Genomic DNA, 26441 nt, shown 5'->3' with positions numbered 1-26441 from the left:
GAATCCAAAGCAGGCTCCAGACTCTGAGCTGTCAGCACAGAGCCGTATGTGGGGCTCAAACTCATGAACCACAAGATGATCATGACCTGAGCTGAAGTCAGATGCTAAATCGACTGAGCCACCCAGGCACCCCTAGTTTGATACATTAAAAAAATGTTTATTTATTTTGAGATAGAGAAAGAGAGCATAACTGGTGGAGGGGGAGAGAGAAAGAATCTCAAGCAGACTTCACACTGTCATCGCAGAGCTCCATGCATAGCTCCATCTCACCAACAGTGAGATCATGACCTGAGCCGAAATCAAGAGTTGGATGCTTAACAGACTGAGCCACCCAGGCCCCCTTAGTTTGATACCTTTTCAATTGTGCTTTTCTTGTACAGATTCCTCCCCCCTCCTCTACCGCAGAGCTTTTTTCTTGCCTCTGGGCCTTTATGTCATCAAGGACTTTAATCTTCTCAGTTAAACAGTCTGTGTTCAACTCCCTAGACTCCCTAGAGTCCCTAGAATGTGACTCCCTGGTTTTTTTTTTTTTTTTCCCCCAGAATATGTTCTCAACTCCTTCTATCACCTCACCACACTTGGATTGATTGTTTTCCAGGCTTTACCTGGAATCAGCCCGTGATTCTCTTTTGCTGAACTTCTGAATTGTATTCACTGCCTTCTGAATCCATACCTTCTCTTTCATGCTTTAATTCCTTCTATTACTATGTAACAGCCTCCAGTAACTCATTTAGAAAACATGAGACCTTGATTGTCTAAAAATATCTTCAGTATGCCCACACTTGATCAATAGTGTAGTTGGGCATAAAATTCCATTGCTTCTAGAATACAGAGTTGTAGTTTCCATTCTTACTCCTGTTACTTTGAATATTTTTTTCTTTCAGAATCATTGGTTTTTTGTCTTTATTTTGAGATTCTGTAATCAAGATAATGTATATGGTTGGCAGAATTTAAAAACATTTACTCTGCTTAGCACTCAAAGAATTAAGATTCTCTTCAGCTCTGAATTTTTTTTCTCTCTATTACTATGTTGATAAGTCAGTCCCTCCCATCAGTTTTCTCTGGTTCTTCTTCTCGGATCCTTATGATGTGAGCATTTAGATCACCGGGATTTATTTTTCCCATATTCTGAAAGAATTCTCAATTTTATCCCTTTGTCTTTATTGATTTAACTTTAGCAATTATATTTTCAATTTGTTAGAGTCTTTCTTATTCTCCATTCTTTTTCTTTTCTTTTCTTTTTTGAATATCCCATCTTTACTCTCGTACCTAATAATGAGGACGGCCTGTGGCAATTAGCACTCAATAAATATTAATTAATTGAATAAGTGAGAAAATAGAAAATAGAGGATACTTTTCTAACTTATCCAAGGATATAAATTAAAATGTGTTGTTGTCATTTGGACTTTTTAAAACTTTTTATTTTAAAATGTCTCATGTTCTTTAAATTATCAGTTTTACATGGATATATTTCACTCATTCTACTTCTATCACATTAGTGACTTAGCTCAAATGTCTGGTGGGCAAAGGATGTTCATTCTTATTACTAAATGAGGCTCCATAGACTAGCTAAAATTCTATGTACATGGTTAGAGCTTGTTAATGATACAGTTTTGCTATAGGGTAATGTGTAGGGACTGTCACATTTGTGTCAAACATGAAATATTTCCAAAAGTTCCAGAATGCCTTATATACTCTTGATAAACTTAATCAGTCAATATTTTTTATTATGATAGAAAAATTTACACTCCATTTTACAATTCAGAAAATTGAGTTTATTCGAAAGTACAGCAGCTTTAGGTTTGTAGCTGGATTCTGCTTTTTGCCAGCTAGATAACTTAATATTTGGTTACTGACTCTTTCACCTATGAAGTTTACATCATAAAATTTAAATGAAATATGGAAGAACTTCACACCGTGCCCAGCTTATCTTAATTACTTAGCAACTTTCTTCCTTCCATCTTTCTGTCCTTCTTTTCATCTTTCTTTTCTTCCCTTTTGGCCCTCTTCTTTTTCTTTATTACTTAGGTTGATGGAGCAAATTATGGTCAAGATGGCCTTGGGAAACCATTTTCTCAGGTATTCCTTTAAAATTTGGGAAATCGGGGCGCCTGGGTGGCGCAGTCGGTTAAGCGTCCGACTTCAGCCAGGTCACGATCTCGCGGTCCGTGAGTTCGAGCCCCGCGTCGGGCTCTGGGCTGATGGCTCGGAGCCTGGAGCCTGTTTCCGATTCTGTGTCTCCCTCTCTCTCTGACCCTCCCCCCGTTCATGCTCTGTCTCTCTCTGTCCCAAAAATAAATAAACGTTGAAAAAATTTTTTTTTAAATTTGGGAAATCTATCCTGGCAATTGACAAGGAAAGGCAGTAGTAACTTGCTTACTTCAAGGGAAGAGTGTAGATAATTTATGGTTGGCTCATATTTATCTTTTTTGTAATTTTCATCATGATACTCTTTATACATAAATGGCCATGAGCTCATTTTCTTTTCTAGCTACACCAACTTATACAGTGTCATCTAATTGCTGGAACATTTAAGTAATTACCCACACAGGCACAACTAATTGTTTAAGGTTTCTGTCACATGAGAAAATAATGTCTTTGAAATTATAGTACTTTAATAAAATATGTCAATTATATTGAGAAGTAAAGAAAGATTTGCCATTCACATTTCAGATTCAAGCTATAAGAACTAAAATTTCAACAGTAATCTTTATGAATAGCAAAATCATTGAGTTAAAAGGAAACTATTTTAAAAATAATTTGTTAGAGCTGATGTATGACAGAGTAACCTACCTGTCACATTGTTAATTTAAGCAAAACATTTATGAGCAACACCACAGTATACCTTTGGATAGAGACATGCTCCAATTCTGCCACTTTATCAGTGTTAGTCTGAGAGTAATTGTATTTGAATTTATATACCAGGGCACAGGTCTATCATTTTGGGCCTGAAATACTCTCACAACTTCCACAATATGCACTAATGTGCTTAAAAATATCTTGTAAATCTTCTTTTCTTTAAACTTCTTTATGGTTCATAATTGAACTATGATCCTTACGTGTGAGCTATGTCATGATTTAATATTAACCAAAATTAATAGCCAACCTTAAGCTTCTTTATCTTGGCCTACAAGCTTCCTGGTTCCTTTGCATTTATAGTTCCCAGGCAGTTTCTGTTATTTAAAGGCTCTTGGGAGCAAATGTGTTGGTAATAGAGTAGCACATAGCTAGCTTTTGTTCAATAATAAAATGCAGGTCACCATGAGAGATGGCAAATGTTGAGAAAAAAGTGCACCTGGGTAACAGGTTAAGCCCATGTCTTTTAAAAGCCTGTTATTCAGAGAGGAAATGATCCCAGTCTTAGGAGATATTAAAAGCAGAATAACTTGGGAGCAACAAGAGAAAAATGAGGTCCAGAAATGGGAGTGAATTAGGTAAGGGGAAAAGGAATGAGCCAGAATAATAAGTTGGTTAGTCTGTGGTTCAAGAACTTCCTTTCTCATGGAGAGAGACCTTTTACACAGGCAATAGAGTATAATATTTGAGATGATGACTTATATATACCTGATTTTTAATATCCACAAAATGGTTTTACCAAAAATGTTCTGGTATAACCTACTATATTTTATGTGTTTGTATATAATAATAATTATAATAATTCTCTTTTTCCCTTTCTTTAAATTATATTTCTTTCCCTTTGAGTCAAGCCTTCAAAATCTTTCCCATTTTTTAAATAAAAGGAAATGCCGGATAGTATAAGGCTTCAGCCCTAAAACGGACTGGATGTCTAATAATAGCCATGCTAAGTGCTGGGAATATAAGATGAATTTGACCCATTTGATTCAAAACCAGCATTTTGTTTTTAGCCAATGGTCTCTAAACCCATATTAATTCTTGCCATGGCAGTAGATGCTGGTTTTATTTATTCTAGTGACTATCGATCCTTAAAAGATGGCCCAGAGTTTTGGCATACCCTGTGGGTTCAGTCTAATCCTGGGGCCAGGATGAAATATTGTCTTTAAGCCTTCCATTTTGAAGACTGACGAGTTTCCATAAAATAAGAAGAAATAGAGCATGAGCACCAATAATGGTACAGTAACAAATACACACAGGTTTTCTTTCATGAGGTGGATCTATACCATGCTTTACACATACTCTGTGCTCTAACTCAAATGTGTGTGTGTGTGTGTGTGTGTGTGTGTGTGTGTAGATTGTAAAAAAAGATACAAAATCTCACTTCCGCCCCTGACATTGCACCAGCCAAAATTTCTATGCTCTTGGAAGCATAGCCTCAACTAGTTGCACACGGCCAAAGTCAAGCTGATGTGATATTTCCTTCTTGTTCCAGGAGGCTGCTGCCCTCTGGAGAGGTGGTGCATGACCATTCGGTCCTCTGATCACATCCTAAATCTTCCCTCCATGAAACCACCTAAAGAGAAGAAAAAGATGCAGGGCATCTGTGTTCATAAGAATTCCCCTTTCTTAAAGGTTAGCATTTATTATTGATACCCTGCTGTTCTCCAGCAGGTGTTCTCATACCACAAAGTTCCCTCATGACTCCTAAACCCAGCTTCCCAGGCAGGGGAAGATTCTTCAGCTTAGTTCTTGTTAGCTTTACAGAGCCTCCATAGACCCTACAAACTGTATCCAAAGCCAATGCTGGCTAGTCACTTTCCCCTTTGTAGTTTTTATAATTCTCCTGCTCACACAAAGTACTAGCTGGTGATTTCATTTTGTGGTGAGGTTGATAATTGAGGGAGAAGAAAACAGAATTTCTTTCTGACCTAAAGATTGATAATTTGAACAAACGTGTGAATAAATGCTTCCCAGGCAGGGAGATGAATTGAATTTTCCATGGTGCTTGAGAAAGGAGGTCCCACTCTTCACTCATGGTACAATGGGGATTTGAGTCCACATTATGTGTGCATTGAATGTGTCTCTAAGGATAGAATCTATCAGAGCTCTCACAACCAGTATCTCCTTATCGGGGTCCACATTCAGCAGATGTGTGGACTGTTACAAGCACAGGAAATATTCATATCAACAACTCACTTTGACATATCCTAAGATTAAGATAGTGCCCCTTTATTTCCTTTAGTATCACTGACAGTTGGGCCTGCAAATCTTTCCTCTCAAATTCATGTCTATTATAAATCAACAATATTCTACAAATTCCCAAGAGAAAGAAAAAAATGTATCATGTTATTGGGGGGATGGTAAATTTTGTTCAATATAGAACTTTCACTCTTGACTTGTTACTCTACCTGATTAGCAACATTAAAATGTAACCATCCTCTGTAAAATTCAGTCATCAGAAAAATAACCCAGTGTTGCAAAAGTGCTATTCCAGCATTTTCTATTTTTCGTTATGGGAAGGAGACAAGAGAGCATATCAGAATTTGGATAATTGTAATTGGTGGTCTGTCAGTGTTAGTCAAATTGCAATATGGAGAGGTATGTCTCCCAACTTTTCTTTGAAATTGACTGTATTGCTGTAAGTGTGTTTTATCAAAGCATTTTCTGGGGCAACAGATCTGAAAACATAAACTTTATGTAGCATTGTTCCTCCTTAGATATTTCCCTTTAATATGTCCTTTCTTTTTGAAGATAAAATAAAAGTACATAAAAGAGTTCTGGGAATAGGCAGCTATATGTCATAAACACCCTTCACTCCCCCTCGCCCAAGGCCCCCAGCCCCAGAAATTTGGAAATGATTTGATCGAAGTGATGACTGCCTTGATCTTGTTTGAATACTCCTTCTTCATTGTCTTCTTCTCTCTATGGGAGGCAACAATCCTGTCATGGAGTCACTCGTGGGAGAGAAAGAGGTATTTCAAGCAACCATATTTTCCAAACACAAAATTGAGACACATGGCCTGACAATGACATAATATTTGAAGTAGGGACTGTGTGCAAAGATCCAGAACATATGGTTGAAAGGGTTTTCTTATAAAAAGCAACTATTAAGACACTCTCTAGATTCTTATTCACAAAAGCCACATTCTTCAGCCCTCTTTATTCTCATTTAGAAATATTACCCACAAATCAGAAGACCGACCCGTTTTCCTTCAAACATGTTGCTTTGCCAGTACGAGGAACTCCCTGTTGACTGGAAAGTTAAATGCACAGCCATCAAGGAAGCAATGCAAACCAGACTGCCAAACATATTATGAATATGTTGCTTTTCTTTAAAATGCTGGTTGGTTTTTCATACTGGAGTATTGACTAACTGTCTGTGTTTGATGTATGGTTTACCAGCCTGATGTCGACTTATGGTTAGAGCTTAACTTGTTAGTTCTGCTTTTGCAGCCAATTCAGAATAACTACAGATGCCTCGAGATATGAAAATTGACTGCTCAAATGGACTCAGTGTGGGAGTTTCATTGGTTTTAAATTGATAACAGCTGAAAGAGTGAATGATTATAGTGTACATGGGCATAGGACACAGCTCTTTCATAGGAGCTCTTGTGAACACACTCCCTTAGTGTGGGAATTTTTTCTTTCTTTTTATATCACAGTTATTTCTGAGAAACCTTGGGTTAAATTTTAAAATTGCACAGGCATATGCAGAAGCCTTCCGAAGAAATAATTCCTGAGAAACAGATAAATTTTGATGACGTGGGTTGCTATTCTGGAGGGAACATTTAAAGTTAAGTAGCATTCCATAAGGTGGTAATTGTGTCTATTTCCCAGGCATTTGAGTTAAATAAGCTGTAGAGGAAGCGTAAACTGTCATAATAGAAGGGTTGGAGTGTTGTGTACATCTCATTCTTCAACTCACACAAACTGAAGCTCCAAAGTGCCCTATCACAGATAAGTCAAACAAAGCCTCTTCTTTGCTTTCTTATTCTCCTGGGAGCAGTTATTATTGTTTTCATTATTCAAAAAGATGATCTGAACACTTTCTTCTCACACAGGAGAAAAAAAAAAGAAAAAGAACACAAAAGAGAAATGAGGAAACTTTTCTCCCCTCCTCCAATCAGCAACACTTATATAAAAAGGTTTTATGAAAATGCACTTTCACGATTTAATAGTAGCTTAGGGGAAAAGCCCAGTAAAGAAAAGAATTCAGAGAAACTCAAAGAAGTTTATAAGAAAGAAATATCTGTTTATACATGCTTTCTTCAACTCATATTTTTCCAAGAGTTCAGTGTCCTTACTATTTAACACTAGGACCTAACTCCATTTCATTTTCAATTGTTTTGAGCATTTTACCTTTGATATCCCATTAAAAATGTTAGAGCCATTTCATATAGCTAACTGATAGAAAACATCAATCTATAATAATAAGATTAAGTTGGGGCTTGTTGAAGATACATAAAACCACATATTATGTACCTATTTCACGTATTTATTTTTAAAAGAAAAAAAAACTGAAACATTGTGCCCAGTTAGCCTATCCCAAACATGTGACAAATACCTAATTGATAATGAATTGACATAGTGACATAAAGTGTCACATAAAGTGACAAAATTGCTAATAACAATTTGTGGAATAAGAATTTTATTTCACAGTAACACTGACGATGCGTACATTCAGCCGTGCAAGACAATCAAAATACAAAAGATGCCCTGATAGATAGTAATATAAAATGCAAAGGATGCCCTCATAGATAGTAAAACAAAATAAATCACATATATATATATGGGGAATTTTTATAAGAAAGTGTATTATATGTTTATTGCTCAAATTTTGCCCCAGATTATAAGCTGTGTACTTAATCTAAATTACTAAATCTTAAAATTAACCAATTTGGTGCCTTTCTGAGTTACATATGGCCATTGAATCATGCTTCATGTTGTGACAGAGAACTTGTGTGGTTAGCCATCTAAGAGGCTGTTACAAGGACTGACATTTTCATAATCCAGTTCTGTTAGAAATGTAAGAGCAAAAGAGAGAAATTTTCATGCTCTTTCAACACTTGTTGAGCTCCAATTTTTTGATGATTTTCTTATCTACCCATATTAGACAGGAGGGAGATTTTAGAGGAGATGTCATCCAAGTTAAACACATGTGAGGGTCATTAACTTGAATATATCACTCCTAACTTGTCCCTTTGAACTTGGAACTCAGACTCATAGGAGGAAAGGCAAAGATGGAGGCGGAAAAGGGCTGGCCTCAGTTAACCTCGCAGTGAAGGAATCTATCATGCGACGAGAGGCTGAGAACTAAGAAAGCAGATGGGCTGAAAATGATATCTTGAGGATATCTTTATATCTTGAGATTCCAAAAATCTAGATTTCAGAAAGGCTGTCCCTCCCCCGGACTTTATCATCATTTGTACTGCCTCATACATTTCATTTCCTGAACAGTAAAATACTGTGTTTACCTCTTTTGTGATTTCACATTTCAGATTCAGTGGGGCCTTGAGCATGTGACAATTTCAATCTTAAAAAAATTAATTAGCATAGGAGAACATTCAATATTATGTAAAGAATTTGACAGGACCCCACTTAATGTTTTTAGAAGCAATTAATATGTCAAAAAAGGAAGTGAGAGCCTGTTTTGGCTATAAATATGTTTACATAATTACCGGTTGGAGAAGTCAAACATTTTAGGGAGAAAAAAAGCAAGGTTAGGCCCTCTTTTCATCAAAACCAGAATTCCCGATGATGTCAGATATCTCAAATCCCCTATCATAAGTTTCCTTTATTCATGTACACACTTGCGTGCATGACCTTTAACCAGAAAGATCACATATTTATAGTATGAATGAATCATCTTGAAGAAAAGGAATATTGATTAGAAATACACTGTTAATCACACACAAGGAGAGGCAATCACATCTGTGTCTGAAGTTATGTTCAACTCAAGAGGCCTCAGGAATATGGAGAAGGTATTTCAGTAGTGGCTATGCAGTAGAGGAATATAAGTATTCCAAATATGACAGTTCAGTGCCACATAGTAGGCACTACGTTAGTAGACATGCCTGTCTACTATACTATAGTATATAGTACTATACTATATACTATAGCATGGAGGACAGAATAGGAAGCAGAAGCCCTGGCCAGGGATCTGTGGCTTCAGAAAGGACTGATGAGTAGGAGGTGGATTGTAGGGAAAACAGGGACCACAATCCTTGTCCAGTACCAAAAGTGGGGGCATAAATATCCTATCCAAAGAAAGTTGGGGATATGGGACACTCATTGTATCTGAGGAATTTTGGAGATGGTGTTAAGTACTTTCGAGGAAAGTTTTAGTGGGAAGCGCTTCCCTGTGATAACCCAAAGCCATCTGTTCCTACAATTAGTTAACATAGTATGAACACTACCAAAAGCCCAAAGGAAACTTTTGTCTCCCAGATGCAATTCTCTCAGTCAAGAGTCTGAGAGGCTGGCACGGATACGTGTATTGAGCGTCACTCTCATGTATTGAGCTGGATCATAGACACTCATCTGAGATCTGCTAGAAGGAGTCTGTACTAATCGATTTGGCATACCATCTGGAGACTGGAAGTGGTCGAAGCAATCTCTGCTAGAGAAGGTTCCCAGCCTGTTGCCCCCATTGTCACCAGCCTAGAATCCTAGACTCCAGGAATATCTAATAAGAAATGCAGCTCATTCTTGGGAAAAAGAGATACTTGAGCACAAAACTGTACTTAGTTTTATATATGTCTAAATATATAAAGAATGCTTGAAATAATGAAGTATGTGAAAGAGCATTTTCTTCATTGGGTGTGGATATATATGGTGTGAAGTGATAAGGTGGTGGTGACAAGCTCTTCGCCACTATTTGAAAGAGCTATATGTATTCTATTTTGCTCAGGGAAACAATGTATTGCAGTCATTAAACCATAAAGATCGCTGAATTTTGAAGTAGATTTGAAGTCTAGTCTTGGTTCTGCTATTACTTGCTTGAGGGTTTGGACAAGGTATTGAAATTTTCTGTCCGAATACCCTCCGGATAATATCTCCTATGACTATCAATACTACACAAAGAGCAATTAGCATAGCGTATTGCTACTCTACTCCTAATTCTACTCTTTCTATGGTATGGCATATTGTGAGCACTTCTTCTCCTGATTGTAGAGCAGGTATTCTGAAAATTGCGAAACAGACAAATTAGGGTGAAAGTTTTGTGGCATTACGTTAATAAAGCCAACTTTTTGAGCATTCTCTCTGCCTCACATTGTGCTTGTAGCTTGACATGCACTATCCAGTAACAAGGATGAAGAACAACTATGCTGATTTTTAAAAAAAAAATTTAATGTTTATTTTTGAGAGAGAGAGAGACAGAGAGAGAGAGAGAGAGAGAGCGAGAGAGAGAACATGAGCAGGTGAGGGGCAGAGAGACGAGAGACACAGAATCTGAAGCAGACTCCAGGCTCTGAACTGTCAGCACAGAGACTGACGTGGGGCTCAAACCCACAAACTGTGAGATCATGACCTAAACGAAGTTGTACGCTTAACCAACTGAGCCACCCAGGTGAACCTATGCTGATATTTCTTCATGCTTTGATTATTGTTTATATCACCTGCTCGCATATTCTTTAAATCACAATGTCCTAAGAGAATACAAAGATATGTAAAGAAGAGTTTCCCAAGAAATGAGTAAGGGAGATAAAGGCACAACAAATATGGCATAATATATCAAGTGTCAAATGCTTTAGGGACAGTCAGGTCATGGATTTGGGGAAATTACAAATGGGAAAAGCGTGAGAAAGATTAATGTTTCCTTTATTCTGTGGTCTTTAAACTGAGTCTTAGAGTATTTGGACATGTGGAGAGCTGGGTGAGACATTCAAGTGCACAATTGTAGGAAAGCATTGGAATGGTGGCTTGTATGAAATGCAGCGGGTTGGATGAGAAGCATCTGTGGCAGGTATTTTGTGCATTGCCAGAGTAAGGAGTCTGTATTTTATAGGAAACTTTATTACTTACTTAGTAGCCATTATTGATTTTTATTTACTTGGCATACATTTATTGAAGACCTATCATGTGGAAAACAATGGGCTGATACTGGGCCCAGAAAGATGTATAAGATGCGATTCCTTCCTTCAAAGTTAAACACTCTAGAAGCACCTGGATGGCTCAGTCAGTTAAGCGACCGACTCTTGATTTTGGCTCACATCATGATCTCGAGATTTGTGAGATTGAGCCCTGTGTCAAGTGCAGAGCCTGCTTGGGATTCTCTCTCTCCCTGCCCCTCTCCCACTCATGCTCTCTCTCTCAAAATAAATAAACATTTAAAAAAAAACACCAAAGTTAGACACTCTAGCACTGCTAAGATAGAAATATTCTACATCAAAAAAAGTATTTCCATACACTGCAAATTTGTCCCCACTTTAGAAGATCAATGAATGGATATATTATGACATTAATGGTTTTCATCTAATTTTACTTAATTCCTATATAACCACATTGGGTCACGCCCCAGCAGCCTGCGGATATGAATGAAATAACACAGATATTAAAGCACAAATATCATAATTCGTGACTCCCACCTGTATAACCATAGCAACTTGGGCTTTATCTCTCTCCAAGGTCTCCTTGGCTATTTCTGGAAGCACCTAGAGTATATTGCATTTGATACCCCATTACCTTACAAACTATCCAAGGAAGGCACCTCACCACAGCCATGCAGCCAGTATCTTCTGAGAGATGGCAGCCTCACTGCTTCAGTGTCATCCAAGAGCTGGCAAATCTACAAAACCTTCTACATGTCAAACAGTAGTCCTAACCTTCTGGTTCCCATGCATTTTTAGATTCATTCTGTCTCCAGAGCAAATGAGGAGACTGCTCTTCTCGGCCACCTGTGCGTTTTCCCTGATGTTTTAGGACCTGAAGCAATAGCTCTTAGGCTAAAATCTTACAAAGTGAGAAAATGGCTTCTTTCCATTCCGTGTGAGGTCCTTTCCTCAATAGAAGTCACATCTACTCCCTGGGATACATGCAAAATTGTGTCATTTCTCAGAACTCCCAATGACCCCCACAAAGTCAAAATTTCTCGTAAGTCACTGTCTTTTGGTACCTACTAATATCGATACTTTAATTTGGTCATCTGGGTTTTGCCAATTCAGTAGGCAGACTGAGATACTCCATTCCACCTTTATGGACACTCCTTCCCTGCAGAGGAAGGTCCAGCTAGCCGGAAAAGTAATATAAATAAAGAGTATACAACAAACCCAGAAAATGTGCAGTCCACAAAGTGCATCACAATGAGATACCTATTTTTTCAAATCTGTGGACAGCTTCAGGACAGGATTAGGTGTTTTAGAAGTGTTATTGCATAGTCACTTTCTAAAGTAAGGGCTGAAAAAAAAACAATAAAGTAAGGGCTAAAAAAGAGAAACACACTGTATTTGACTGGAAGCCCAAAAGAGACAAAATGTTTCGGAAACATGTGCATCATGGCCTACTAATTTAGGCTCATAACCCCTTCTCTCCAATTACATTCCTGGAAATGTTTTTCAATTTCTTTGCATAGAATAACCAGAGGACCACAGTGTTCAGAGCAGTCCACGGGGAACAGGCAGACTTGCACAGAACTTACACCACACCTCCACGGAGCTAGCCAACATTGCCACAGAACCACGATTCCCTGGGTCTTAATATGGTTTATTATAAAATCCTTTACCTGCCTCAAAGCACTTTTCATCAAAGCTGCTTTTAAGCTGAGGCTGAGGACCAAAGAATGCCTTTAACAGAATCCTGAAATAGCTTTTAACCCGAGGCTGAGAAGAGAAAGTGCTTTTAACCTAAAGTGCTTTCCTCTTAGGTACTTGAGCGTGTACCTAGCACTCAGCATTAGTAGCTGTGAGAACACCCTTAAGACCCAAATGAAAGAGACTCCATTATAGATATTCAAACCTGTTATATTAATATATTACAAGTAATATTTGAAATCATTAAGCAGTTTTACTCCAACTAAATTTGAATCTTTTCTTATTGAACTATGCATTCATGCAAATAAATTGAAGTCTTACCACCTGGGATTCTAACAAATCTATGCTGATATTAGGAAAAGTACAGTGTTCTTCCTACATTTGACTTTAATTCACAGTGAGTCATAATTGCCACACCTTCTCTACCATAAAAGAATCTTTCAACTTGTACCAGTCACTGAATGATATTTCCAGCTTCAGTCCATATTTGTTGGGCTGAAAGGTAAATTAAATCCTTTAAAATAAATTCAGTCGATTATCTGACTAAATTTAAGTATCAAATTTTCTCCCCAGACTTGTCACTCAAACAGAAATAAATGTACTGATTTCAGAATACATATGATCCCTGACTTACAATGGTTCAACTTAAGGGGGGGTCTGGATGGCTCAGTCGGTTGAGCATCTGACTTTAGCTCAGGTCATGATCTCGCGGTCCGTGAGTTCGAGTCCCGCATGAGGCTCTGTGCTGGCAGCTCAGAGCCTGGAGCCTGTTTCGGATTCTGTCTCCCTCTCTCTCTGCCTCTCCTCCGCTCATGCTGTCTCTCTCTCTCTCTCTCTGTCAAAAATAAATAAACATTAAAAAAAAAAGTTAAAAAACCCACAATGGTTCAACTTAAGGTTTTCAACTTTCTGACGGTGAGAAGTGATATGCATTCAGTAGAGCTTGTGCTTCAAATTTTTGTGATTTTTTTCCCCTTGGGCTAGTGATAATGGACTACAAGATCCTCATGACACTGGGCAGTGGCAGAGAGCCACAGCTCACAGGGAGCCACGGGATTGTGAAGGCCAAGAGCCCATACACTTACAACCATTCTGCATCCATACAACCATTCTGTTTTTTCACTTTCATTACCATATATGATCAAACACATGAGAGATTCAACACTTTATTATAAAATAGGCTTGGTGTTGAGTGATTTTGTCCAACTTGAAGCTAATGTAAGCGTTCTGAGCATGGTTAAGTTAGGCTGAGCTAAGCAATGATGCTCAGTAGGTTAGAAGTGTAAATGCATTTTCATTTTATGATATTTTCAGCTTATAATGGGTTTATCATGACATAGTCCCATGGTAAGTTGAGGAAGATATGAATAAAGTCCCTACTAGATGAAGTAAGTAGACAATCTAATTGATAAAAGTTTTAAGTTCAGAATAATTACAATAAGTTATGTGATTGAGCAATTGAATTTCATGGACAGTTTCTTATTTTAAGAATATAAACTGTGCATAAATATGGGAAAAGGTGGCAAAACTTGATGTCTTTGAATTTTACCCCCTTTTTTTTGCTAGTCCCCTCTGTAATTCCAATGAAATGAAGATAGGCAAATGAAAATCAGAAAATACCATCAATTCAAAATGTAAATAATCAGTCATTGCTATACAAAATTTAGTCATGTTAATCATCCAAATTGCACTAAAGCAGCCTAAACCAAAATATATTTCCCTCCAACTCAACTGATCATGGCACAGTTTTTAGATGGAAAACATATTCTTTTGCATACATTGTTTTTTCTTATTCATTCATTCTTTCATTTATGTACTCATTTGGCAACCAGAAGAGAATGTAATAGAATGCAATAGAAATACAAAGGGAAGAAATTATATTTATCTTGTTCTGTGTATATAGTTTCCTTCACCTTGAATATTTTTTTCCAGCTTCCTTTACCTAGTAAACATATTCATTTTTACTCTTCCAGCTCAAAGTTACCAACTCCATGAAGCCATTCCTATCTTCCTCGTTCTGAATTAATCCTTTCCTCTCTTTATTCTCAAACTATAATTTCATTATTTGATTATTTTAATGTCTTTCAGCTGGACTGTGAGTTACAGCTGGTTGACTAATGACCATCTTACTCAATTTTACTTCCAGGGTAGTTGTGGCCTGGAAAAAAAAGTAGAAATGAAAGAAACAGGACACAAAATCTTTCGGTGACTTTACAATTACTGTTTGTTTACAATTCCATGCTCCTTCTGGTGGAAACTCTTCTGTCCATGGGTGCTTCTTTGATAAGCCCGCTCCTCTCACCAGCCTCTCACAACATTGGGCTATCCTATGTTAGGTTCTTAGACTTCTCTTCTTTCTGCATTCTTCTTCTCAGACTACAGGGTGTTATTCAAATATTCCAGGGCTGGAATATTCCAGTCCTGTGGCTTTAAGATCTCTCTATAAGTTTTCTAAACTTAAACTTCAGCTTGATGCTCCAGACTCTCAAGATTCTATCCTTGCATGTTCAAATGTCTATTTGTCATGTCCTGGGATGTCTGGTTAACATCTCACATTTATCTAGAACAACCCTTGATTCCTTGGTTCTGGCATGTTGTCCATCTCAGAAAGTACCACTACCATTTACCAGCTGGAGTCACCCTCACTTCTAGTCTCCTGCTTTTCTCAACTTAAAATATGTTCTAAAGTCAACTGCATTTAGTCACTCCCATTGTTACCAGCCTTCTCTAAGCACCATTGTCTCTCCCTGGAATATATCACCAACCCCCTAAGTAGCCTCTGCTTCTTTTCTTGACCCTTTTTAATATAGTATCCACACAGCAAATGAAGGATCATTTAAAAACATAAGTCACTTCATGTCACCCCTATGCTCAATAATTGCCAACTACTTAGAATAAAACCATACTTAAAATATCTGATGACCTTCCTGTGACCTACTGGGTTCTACCTGCTTTGGCCCCCAGGCTACCTTTTCAGTTTCATCTGCAACCATACTTCCTGTTTGTAACCTCACTCTAGGCACATAGGCTTTCATGCTGCTCCCCTACTGCACCCTGCTTACTCCATAGCCTTATACATTTGCTGCTCTCCTGAAGGCTCTCCTCACGTATTGGCATGTTCACACCTTCACTTCTTTTGACCTTTGCTCAATGCCACTGCCTCAGAAATGTCATTGCTGACAGTGCCTCCTTGTAGCTCTCTATCTCCCTGCCTTACCTTATTTTCTCATAGCACCTATCACCATTCAATACTATCATACATGTATTATATATTAAAGTATTTATATATACATTAATAATATATATTCATGTGCTTAGAGTAGACAAATATTGAAAACTCACTGCTCATTGTTCCATTTGAGTTAATAAACCCCTTGTTGAAGATACAAAGTTCTTCCTGGCTGGTGAACTCACCAAAATGCCCATTTCATTACTTGGACCAAAACTGAGTTGAGACTTATTTCCGTGAGAGTTTAGGAGCTTATAAGAAGAGGCGAAAGGCTACTTCTTAGAAGCATTGTTTGGGGCTGAATATGAAGTCATGCAAGATGGGGACTACTGGAAGGCTGAAAATGCAAGAAAGAGAAAAAAAAATAGAAGCAGCTGGAAAAGAGCTCCACCATTCTATTTGGATGACAGTGGGCCTGTCCGTGAACTTCACCTTTGAGCTGCTTTTGTCAAAGGATGCTATTCCTGCATCCAACTGTCCAACTTTGATTGGAGGCTGCAGACAAGCCTACCCTTGTTTGGGGATATCTTCTCTATAGTCTGGGCAAATCTCTTGAGGCCAGTCTTTTCAGAGTAGACATTGTCATTATTATGTTAGCTTAATGAGCTGCACAAGGATGAATAAACATGTGGGGGAAAACTATACACAAAAGTGTATATATTTAGAATTTCTATTTATTTAGAATTCCAAACTACTTAAAAGTTTAAAAAGTATGCTTTTTTCCCCTGTATTTGTCTCTTATGAGAAAAAAAAATCACAAGTAAACAAGGCAATGAGAGAAATTTACTTCCCTTCCAGTGTATAAGAGAGATTCAACAGAGAATCTGCCTAATTTTTGTTATCTGTGTATCAAAAAACAGGAGCTTATCTTTTTAATCAAAGCCCCGAGGCATTGGAAAATAACACAGTACCTTCTAAAGCATTTAATATAGATCAAATTTGGTAGTGTTTTAGCATTAAACATATTTTTCAACATCTTAGTTCAAAGAGATAAGCCATCTGTAAATTATAGTACTTACTCAAATCACCCATTTCTCCAAAAATTATCAGTAAAGTTGTGGTAGAGTTATATGATGGGGCTCATATAGCAAGTATTTTAAAGGAGAAGAAGGAAAAGTAATAAGGTTGAAAGTGGAGAAAATATAAAAAGATAAAAGTAGAAACAGGATTCTTTGATAAGTAATCTGAAAGTTTTGGTCTAGAAACCTACTCTCAAAAAGAAAACCAAATGTTACTTGTAGTTTAAAATCAAAGGATGAATTCAGTTAAATTGCTGAAACTACCCATGTTGAGAATATTACTTTTGCCCTTCAGTATCCACTGCCCCTCCAGTATAGCAGCCTAGCAGCCAATTGGGAAATGAGGTTCCCATGTGTGTAGCATTCATGGGGTGGGGTGAGGAATATTCCAAGTGCATCCTACCTACTATGGAAGCCACTAAGACTATGTTTTTTTTTCTTATCCTAACCCCATTTTTTAACATAATCTCAACAAATTGGGTACCTCTCTAAGAACTTCCCACCTTGAGCAATTGATAAATATAGGTCATTATGACCATGTTGGGGAAGGGGGGAGAATGCTCGTGTAAACAGCATCCTGACCCAGCCCTCAGGATTGCTGTATTTTCTGTTTCTTATTTCATGAATCTCCTGTGGACCTTGGGTTTGAAACCTCTCCAAGACTCATTCTCCAACCTCCAGTAATTTCTTTGAGTAATTAATAAGTTACTTTGAGTTCCTAGTAAATTTTTTTAGTTTCCTCCCACTCTCATTCCTCAATATCATTTGAATAAATTCTTTGCTTAAGAGAGCCTCGGTGGGTTTTTTAAATTGCAGCCAAAACCCTTAACAAATATACCTCACAACCAAAATAGTTGTCTGATTTGAGGGAAGGGGAGTCTAAGCCGTTCAGTCTGTTACTGTTTTCTGTTCCCCTCTATGTTCTTCATGTATGTGTAGTTTTAGGTGCTTTGTTTTTCCTTTTTAAAATTTACTAGACTAGCTGCAACAGCCCTGTGTCCTGAAAGCAGAATAATCATTTTGAAAAGCATGTGGAGACTGTCTCCCTGGGTAAATGATGATAACACCGTCACATTATTTGAACATTTAACTGCCTCTATTGAGTAGTTTTCCTCATAGTTTTGATTCATTTGGAATCTAACTGACAGAGATCCCATTACTGGGTGTTCTTTCCATAATTTGTCAAAAAATATATAGCAGAGATGAGGCAGAATGAAGCTAATTTGTAATCTGGAAGACTTAACCTGGTTATGCTGACGAACTAACTGAATCGGTCAAAAGTTTGAGAGCTTAAAGATTGAAAACCACCATTCCCTAGTTAAACTCTAATTCATTATGTAAACAACATGATTTATAAGTGCAGTCATGTGGAAGGTCTATTTGTTTTTCTCACCAAAAGATGCTTTCAAGGAAAAATTGCTGAAAATGGATTTTCTCCAACCAATGTGTTGCCTGCCACCCCAGGTATAAGTGCTGAAGCAGTAGAAGGAAGGCATAATGATCACACCAGCCAAGGCCATAGGCATTTGTGGAGCATTCCAAAAATATTGGCATCCCTTAGCAAGAGGTGTTTCCTAAATACAAAAAGTTGTTAAGAGAGGAAGAAAGGATTGCTAGTGAGCCCATAGATGGGAATGTAGGTAGGGAGTCGGGACCTCGGTGTTCTGTACTGTACCCTTTTTGGGAATACCATAAAGAAGGGGAAAACAGAAAGAAGCCTTAATGTTATGCCAGGACAACAGGCATGGAAGTTTAGGAGACAAAGCTAGTTCATTAATGTTTACCAAGAAAACAGAATACTCTCTCTCTCCCTTCCCCTTTCCTTTTACCATTTTAAGATGTGGTTCAAACACATTCCTGTAATTCAATGGTCCTCCTTGGTGTATCAATCTCTGGACTGTATCAAATTTACAGATGGGTGGAGAGCCTACAATAGCCCTTAAATTTGGCATTGACATTTTAGCTAAATCTCTATGATTTATTTTCTTTAGGTAACACTTTTTACTTTGCAATGTCATTTTATGTGCATCATCATCTCCTCTAAGTTATATGATCTATCATTTCATGTTGAAGGCTAATGTTGCGGTCAAGATTCTTTTTACTCTAATTGGTAGAAACTTGTCCAAACTGCAAAAGTAAGAATGGAATTTATTGAACTACTTAATTGAAAAGTCCAAGGGATAGCTTCAGGCATGATTGGATCTAGGAGCACAAATGCTATCAAATCTTTATTTTCTCCCTTATTCAGCTTCTTTCCACTCTGTTGGCTTAATTCTCTAGTATGTCTTCCCAGAAGGTGGCAACACAACTTCTGGAAGCTCAGACTCATGTCCCAGTAGTTTATCAACTCCTGTAGAAAGAAGGCTTCTTTCTCCCAGTAGCAATAGAAAAAGCCTTAGGATTTGCTCCACCAGATCCATTTGGGCCATGTGTTCATGTCTGAACCAATTGCTATGGTCAGGAAGATGAAATGCATGTTCATCCCTGGAGCTAGAGGTGGTGGAGTCAGCACCACTTAAGCCAAGTGGTAACTAATATGAGAAAGGGATCATACCCAAAGGAAAACCAGAGTGATCTTACCAGAGAATAAGAGAATAGGTCCGGCACCTATAAAACCAATAGACATCCACGATACTGTTCCTAACCAGTGCCATCTGTAACAGTTGATCTCATTGATCTATTTAGCCGAGACTGACCCTTTGTATTGTGAGTGTAAGCCCTCTCCTGAAACCTTGTGGCCAATGCTATGTTCATGTTCTAGTTAAGTTTATTTGGTTTCAGTAAGCAGAAGTTTACTCAAAAGTATTAAAACAAAATGGGAGTTATTGTCAAAACCAAGGTTATGTCATGGCACCCCATGGCAAGGATATATGATCTCTGGAGTTAGGCAACAGAAAGTGAGAAGCTAAGGTGTGTCTGCTTCATTTGCCTCTCTCTGCGAATTAGTTCCTGGACCCACTAACCTATTGCACATGTCCATCTCCCCAAATAGCTGCCCCTGGCACCCTGTGTCTAAATCTAGGCAGTCTTACTATTCAAATCCCTGGAACTCGCTACCTCAGTCTGTAGTATTCCACTTCTAATTCCACTCCTTCTTTTGAAGGAGAATCTCACTGGCATGGCTTGGGTTCTATGACAACCTTTCACTTAAGCAGCTTTACCATAGATGCTAAGTTCTTCTATTCCAAAGACATATCTCCTTGGATGAGTATAGCCAGTTGAAAGAGAGGCTAGAGTTAAGAAGACAATTTTTGGCTTTTCTGGTAACTAGTAAAAGCAAACATCTCCCTTCTGTCTAATTCAGTTCATCATATCTAAGCTCTTTTCTCACCAGGACACTATCAGCAATCAGGAGGGACAGTTTTTCAGTCAGGGGTTGCCTGCACTTGCTGGGACCACCCAGCAAGTGGCGGTGATGCACCTCCCCCACCTCCCACTTTCGAACAATCCAAAGTAGCCAGTAGCGCACCTCATCCCCTACAGCACACCATGGCAATCAAAACACCCTGGAGTTGAAATTTTCTCTTATCCACCCTAGCTCAAAATCCTTCCCAGGTCCCATCTTCCCTAGTATTTAATGAATTGCCAGCACTACGCTGACAGCAGAAGTCCATTTGCTGTTTTCACTTCCTCGCCTTCTCTTCAAACCTTGTCTGCAACCATCTGCTTTTCAACTCCCTTCTTCTACTAAAGCCATTTCTCTCATGGTCACCAGTAGCCTCTGAATTGCCAAAATCCAATGAGAACTTTTCACTTTTGTCTCCCATCATTATTCTTCTGCATCTGAAATGCTTATCCCAACTCCTGAATACCAGTCTCTCTATTCTTCTCCAAACCCTCGGGGTTCTGCATGTCAGTCTCCTTTAATCAAGCAAGAAACTTGGAAATCCTCTCTCTCTCTCTGGTGAGTTGGCTCACCTTCTGCATCCAGTTAACAAATCCTACAAAAATCACCCCTTGGCTTCATTTTCTTCGGTCAGTTCTTACCTTTCGTCTTTCCTTAGAGCCTGATGTGTTGTTACTATGGACATAAGACACAATATTTGGGGGCCTCTGTTTCCTCTCCCATAAAATAAGGTTAATAGTATCTACCACCAAAGGGTTGATGACTAGTGTAAAGATTTAATAAGGTTAGAATATATAAAGTGCTTTGAACCATGCCTGGCTTAGTGTAAGTGTACGACAAAGCCTCACTGTTATTACTACACATCATTGCAATGGCACCAATCACATGATATTGAAAATGTTTGTGAGCACTGTCCACCACCACCACCCCAGACTGTAGGAGATTGTGCTTCAGGCATCACTGCACAGTGATGGAGCTGGAGCACAGTGCCTGGCCTATAGTGGGCATGTGATAAACAGTCACCAAGTGGATGAATCAGATTTTGTATTCTTCACAATATCCAGCAAATGACAGGTGCTCATGAAATAGTCGCTGATTTGAATTTGATAGAATGGAATTGATCTGGAGAGAATACAGAGTAAACAGTGCCATAACATTAGGTAAAGTATAATGAGTTAATTTAAGGGGAGGGGCATCTGGGTGGCTCAGTCGGTTAAGCATTAGACTTTGGATCAGGTCATGATCTCACAGTCCGTGAGTTCGAGCCCCGCGTCGGGCTCTGTGCTGACAGCTGGGAGCCTGGAGCCTGCTTCAGATTCTGTATGCCTGTCTCTCTGCCCTTCCCCTGTGCTCCCTCTCTCTCAAAAATAAAAAAAAAACCTTTTTTTAAAAATTAAGGTGAGAGAAATGAGAAATTTCCTTTGAGACTCCTCCTTAAGGTGCAATCTAAACTGATGCATAATTCCACATTCCTAACAAATTCAGAATTTTTCCCCTATTTATTTGCTCCTCCATTTCAATTTCCATGTCCTGTCAATTCTCTTTGCTTTCATTCTCATAGCATAGCTTAAGTTACCAACAACCTGGACTCCTGGTATCATCTTTATCCGTAAGCTATTGCTGCATAACAAAGAAACACAAAATCTCAGTGACAAACAACCAGAAGCATTTATTTTTGATATGTCTGTGGGTCAAGTAGCCTGGGGCAAGCTTGACTGGATAGCTCTACCCTAAGCTGCAGGTCTGACTAGACTTATCTCCCAACTGAGCATTGGCCACAAATCTGTGCCTTATGTATTAATTCTGAAGCCAGACTGAAAGGGCAACAGCTACCCGGGGAAGCTTTTGTCTTGGCAATAGCAGAAAAACAGGCAGGTGAGTAGAAATGTGTAATGCCTCTTAAGGCCTCCATCTGGAGCTGACACATAGTCATTTTTACTCACCCTGCATTGTCCAAAGCAAGTCTATAGCCAAGCCCAACATCAGTGAAACGGCACAAGTCAGTATTGTCCACTCTAGTGAGTTTTACCACACAGTCACATGGCAAAAGAGGTGAACGTATAAATCTAATTCAGAGAAGAGAAGAATTGTGAACAATGATTAAATTCACCACACTTCTATCCTCATTCTGGTCTTCATAACACCTTCCTAGGCTATCACATTAGCCTCTTAGCTGATCTCCTTGTGTTCAGTCTTCTTCACAACAAGTGCCTCCATTTGGTCATGAATGTTTTGGCTGTAGGGGATAGAATCCCCAGTTTAAAATGACTTCTATTACGTCACATAATAAGAAGTCTAGAAAAAATGTTTTAGGTTTAGAACATCAACAATGTCATTGAAGTCTCAGGTTTTTTGTAACCTTTTTAAAAATCCTGTTAGCCTTTGTCTACAGCTTGTTGCCTCGTGGTGATAAGATTGCTTCAGTGGCTCCAAGCATCACATGATTGCACAGTGATGTTCAAAGCAGGAACGAAAAAGAAAAAGTGCCTTAATACACCCCTCTCCTTTTATCTGACAAAAAAGAAAATCTCTTGTGGTTTCCCAAGTCATTTCCCCTTACATTTTGCTCTCTAACCACCAAGAGTTGCAAGGAAGGCAGAAGCCAATAGGGAACATTTTCAGGCTCTGTCTTATGAATGGATCTAAAAACAAGAAAGAAGTTGGTGAAAGAATAGTGTATGTATAAGAAATCATTGGTATCTGCACAAGTCAAATAATTTAACCTACCTGACTTAATATTTAAGACTTCATAACACCATATTCATCTTCTTTTAAAGCTTAATACATCAAAATTTCTCTAAGAAAGAGTGAATATTTCCCTCAGCACATCTCATTCTTCCTGTCATTGTTCCCATCACTGATGTGTTTGTATACCTTTCTTCCATCTTCCCTCAATGGCCTTTTATCCCCACTCTTACCTCTTCAAGTAAGTCTTCCTTTTACTTAAGGATTAAGTTCTTCTCTGGTAAGTCTTTCATGGGCACTGAGGTTGCCCTGATGTCCCGCCACATGCTCAATAAATATTTGTGAAATAGATTTGAGTCATAATTTCCATTAGAGGGTTTTGGATTTTGTAGCAATTCTTCTTGACTGTGATCTCTAACCAACTTAAATTATTCCATTGGAAGTTTTGGGTTATTTTTCTTAAATAGTATTTTATGTCATTTTGGCTTATGGTAGTAGCTCACTGTTTTTGAACAAACCTTTGTTATTGACCGAGTATTCAAAGCAAATACCCATGATTATTTCCAACTTGTCTACACTATGTTGATATTTTTGGGCGTATCATGTTTCTGTCTCTTGGATGAAAATTGTGCATTTTCATATTGAAATATATTATATTGTCACTTTAGACGTAGTTACTTCCCTCCTTGTTCTTAATTTAAACCATCACCTTTTCTAAGTAATGGGTGAAAATCATGCCTTCCATGAAGTCTCACCACATTTCATTTTGACTACCCCTTTGTAATATTTCACTTACCATTCTGTTATGCTGTGTTTTATTTTTCTCCCCACTTCTACTACAAAGATTTTTTTTAAATGTATCAACGACCTCCACTGCTGATTAAGACAATGTCTTGCAGTCCATCATTTAATAAATGTTTGTTGAACTTCTAGTATATGCCAAACGTTGTCTAGTCACTAGGGACCCAGTAAGAAAGGAAATAGATGTAATCTAGGCATGCCTGGGTGGCTCAGTTGGCAAAATGTCCAACTCTTGATTTCATGATTTCACAGTTGTGAGATAGAGCCCTCTTGGGGCCCCATGCTGGGTGAGATTCTCTCTCTCCCTATCCCTTTGCCCCTCCCCCACTTATGCATGTGCCAAAGAAAAGAAAGAAAGAAAAGAAAAGAAAAGAAAAGAAAAGAAAAGAAAAGAAAAGAAAAGAAATAAATAGGTATAGTCTTTACTTTTCTGGGTTTTGCATTCTAAGTAGGAGAAACAACTAACCCATAAACACAGCAATCTAATATGCCAGGTGGAGGTAAGTGCTCTAAGGAAAGTAAAACAGGGAAGTATCATGGCAAGATCCTATTGCAGTGAGGCAGTGAAAAAAAAAGTGGGTAGGAAAGGCTACAAAAAAACCCTAATGCAATGGAGTTTCATGCAGAGGTCATAGTAAGTACAAAGTCCCTGAGGCAGAACTTTGCTTGGCATGGACAAACATCAGCAATGTGGACAGAGTGGCTGCAGGCAAGTGATGAGGGAGAGAGAGGAGAAAGGACACAAATGAAATCAATTAATGGGTGGGAGGGCAGATCACGTATTGGCTTGGAAGCTGCAGTAGGGAATTGGAGTTCATTTTGAGCAAGGTGGGAAGCCCTTGAACCTACTAAATATTTGTTTCGTTATGAGTAATAATCATCTATACTGTTTTTAAAAAAAACCTGGAAATGGATGGTGGTGATGATTACATGAGAATGTGCGTGTGCTTAATGCCACTGAACTGTACATGTAAAAATGGTTATGGGGGGAATTTTACATTATGTATATTTTACTACAATAAAAAATATCTATGAGCGAATTCTGTGGCCAGAATCTGAGCTGAGCACTGATGACTATATAAACTCATAGGTGATGTAAACACTCAGAATCTGCTTTGAGAAAATACATCCCGTATATTATAAATGTAAATACACGATGCAAGGTAGTATAAATCGTGCTCCAAATGAGAAGGCTAGGCTAGGGTTTCAGAGTGTGTTCTCAGAAGCATCAGTCTGGAGAGATGCCCTTTGAAACAAAAGGAGCTTACTCAAATAAGTTGGGGAAATAGCGCATCCTCCAGCCCCCTGTGGAGATTCCCAGGGCACGTTGGCATATCACAGGCTGCAAATACACATGAAAGAAACTTGTTTAACTTTGTTTAATCCAACATTGCTAAACCATTTTGATCACAGGCTTCCCCCCCCCCCGCCCCTAAATTGCCTATTAACATCCGGAAGAAATGGTATTCCAAAGAACCTATGTCAAAGGAAACACAAAGCTGAGATAGGAAGAAAAGAATTTGTGGAGAAAGTGTGGTCGGAGTTGAGCTAGAAAGGAAAGGGGATACTTAGATTAGAGAAGAGGAAGGGCATTCAAGGCAGGAGAGATGTTAAGAAATTCACTTCAAAGTAAATCTGGAACTTGCGTCTTCAAATATCATTGACCCACAGAACGAATCTTTCAAAATGCTGATAAAATTACAATTTTGGTGATCATTGATAAATTTCTTCTAAAACAGTCAAGACACCAAATCATTAAGATTAATTATTTTGTAGAAGTTTTCTTAATTCCTTGTCATTATTTTATAAACAACAAAGTTATGCCCAGAGAGACTATAACTTACTCTGTCATCCCTGCCTAATCGATGGCAGAGTGTTAGTTTTCTTTCTCTGGGGCCAGTCTTGTTCCATGAAGGAGGGAGTTACGGTCTTTGTATCTCTGCAATAGACCCTTTGGAATTAAAGCAAAAAATCGATTCCTATGCAAGACACAGATTTCAGCATGCAGTGGGTATGGAAACAGAATCAAGTTAAAGAACAACGCAATCTTGGATTTTAATGAAGCTCATCTTTGTTTCTTTTGCAGATCAAATTTTTGGCTCTCATCTGCACACAGTGTGTGAACGTGAAAATTCCACAGTTCCACGGTTTGTAAAGCAATGCATTGAAGCTGTCGAAAAAAGAGGTGGGTAACTGAATATGTAGTAATTTCCCCCATTAGCGTACCCTCTAAACAACCAATGCTCAAGTTAGCAGCGCCACTTGATTTGTCTGGGAAGCCATGCAATTAAAACTTGACTTTTGTTAATCGGTTAAGAGGATCAAGTTTCTTATTAACTTCAGTTTGTTTTTACAATAGGGACATCAGTAATTCCCACTAATGTTCTCTTTTTTTAATATTTTGTCTGTCTGACATGTTGTTGATTCAATTGCTAACTTCTTGTTTTCCAGCCAGTGATAAAACATTCATAAAATATCAGCACTCACAGTGTTAGAACCCTCCTAACATTCATGCTGGTAGATGTTGTGCCAGAACAATTTTTGGTAAGCCCCCAACATTACCCAAGTGAAGCAAATAGCATTCCTACTTGCAAACAGTGATATCCCATCTTCTGTGTGTTTCTGTTCAATATAGAATATGGCTAACTGGTTTTCCTGGAACAATTAACAGATGCACCTCCAGTGTTAAGATGACCTTTGGTTCCTATATTTCAACATTCTGTTTTTCATCTGAAATTATTTCATCTTACCAAAGG

The 26441-nt window shown here is 38.2% G+C and overlaps 1 protein-coding gene across 2 annotated transcripts in view; it reads left to right on the top strand.

Annotated features, from left to right (window-relative positions):
• ARHGAP15 (Rho GTPase activating protein 15) overlaps nucleotides 1-26441 on the top strand; it is a 639654-nt gene that overhangs the window by 384626 nt on the left and 228587 nt on the right. For both annotated transcript variants that reach the window (XM_047872568.1, XM_047872569.1), the window contains one exon: nucleotides 25772-25870. In XM_047872568.1, the coding sequence (XP_047728524.1) occupies nucleotides 25772-25870 (99 nt within the window). The remainder of the gene's footprint in view (nucleotides 1-25771; nucleotides 25871-26441) is intronic.

Source organism: Prionailurus viverrinus, chromosome C1 (genome assembly GCF_022837055.1).
Source record: "Prionailurus viverrinus isolate Anna chromosome C1, UM_Priviv_1.0, whole genome shotgun sequence".
Taxonomy (NCBI): domain Eukaryota; kingdom Metazoa; phylum Chordata; class Mammalia; order Carnivora; family Felidae; genus Prionailurus; species Prionailurus viverrinus.
The sequence above is the reverse complement of the archived record's forward strand: the minus strand, read 5'-3'. Positions and strand labels throughout refer to the sequence as shown.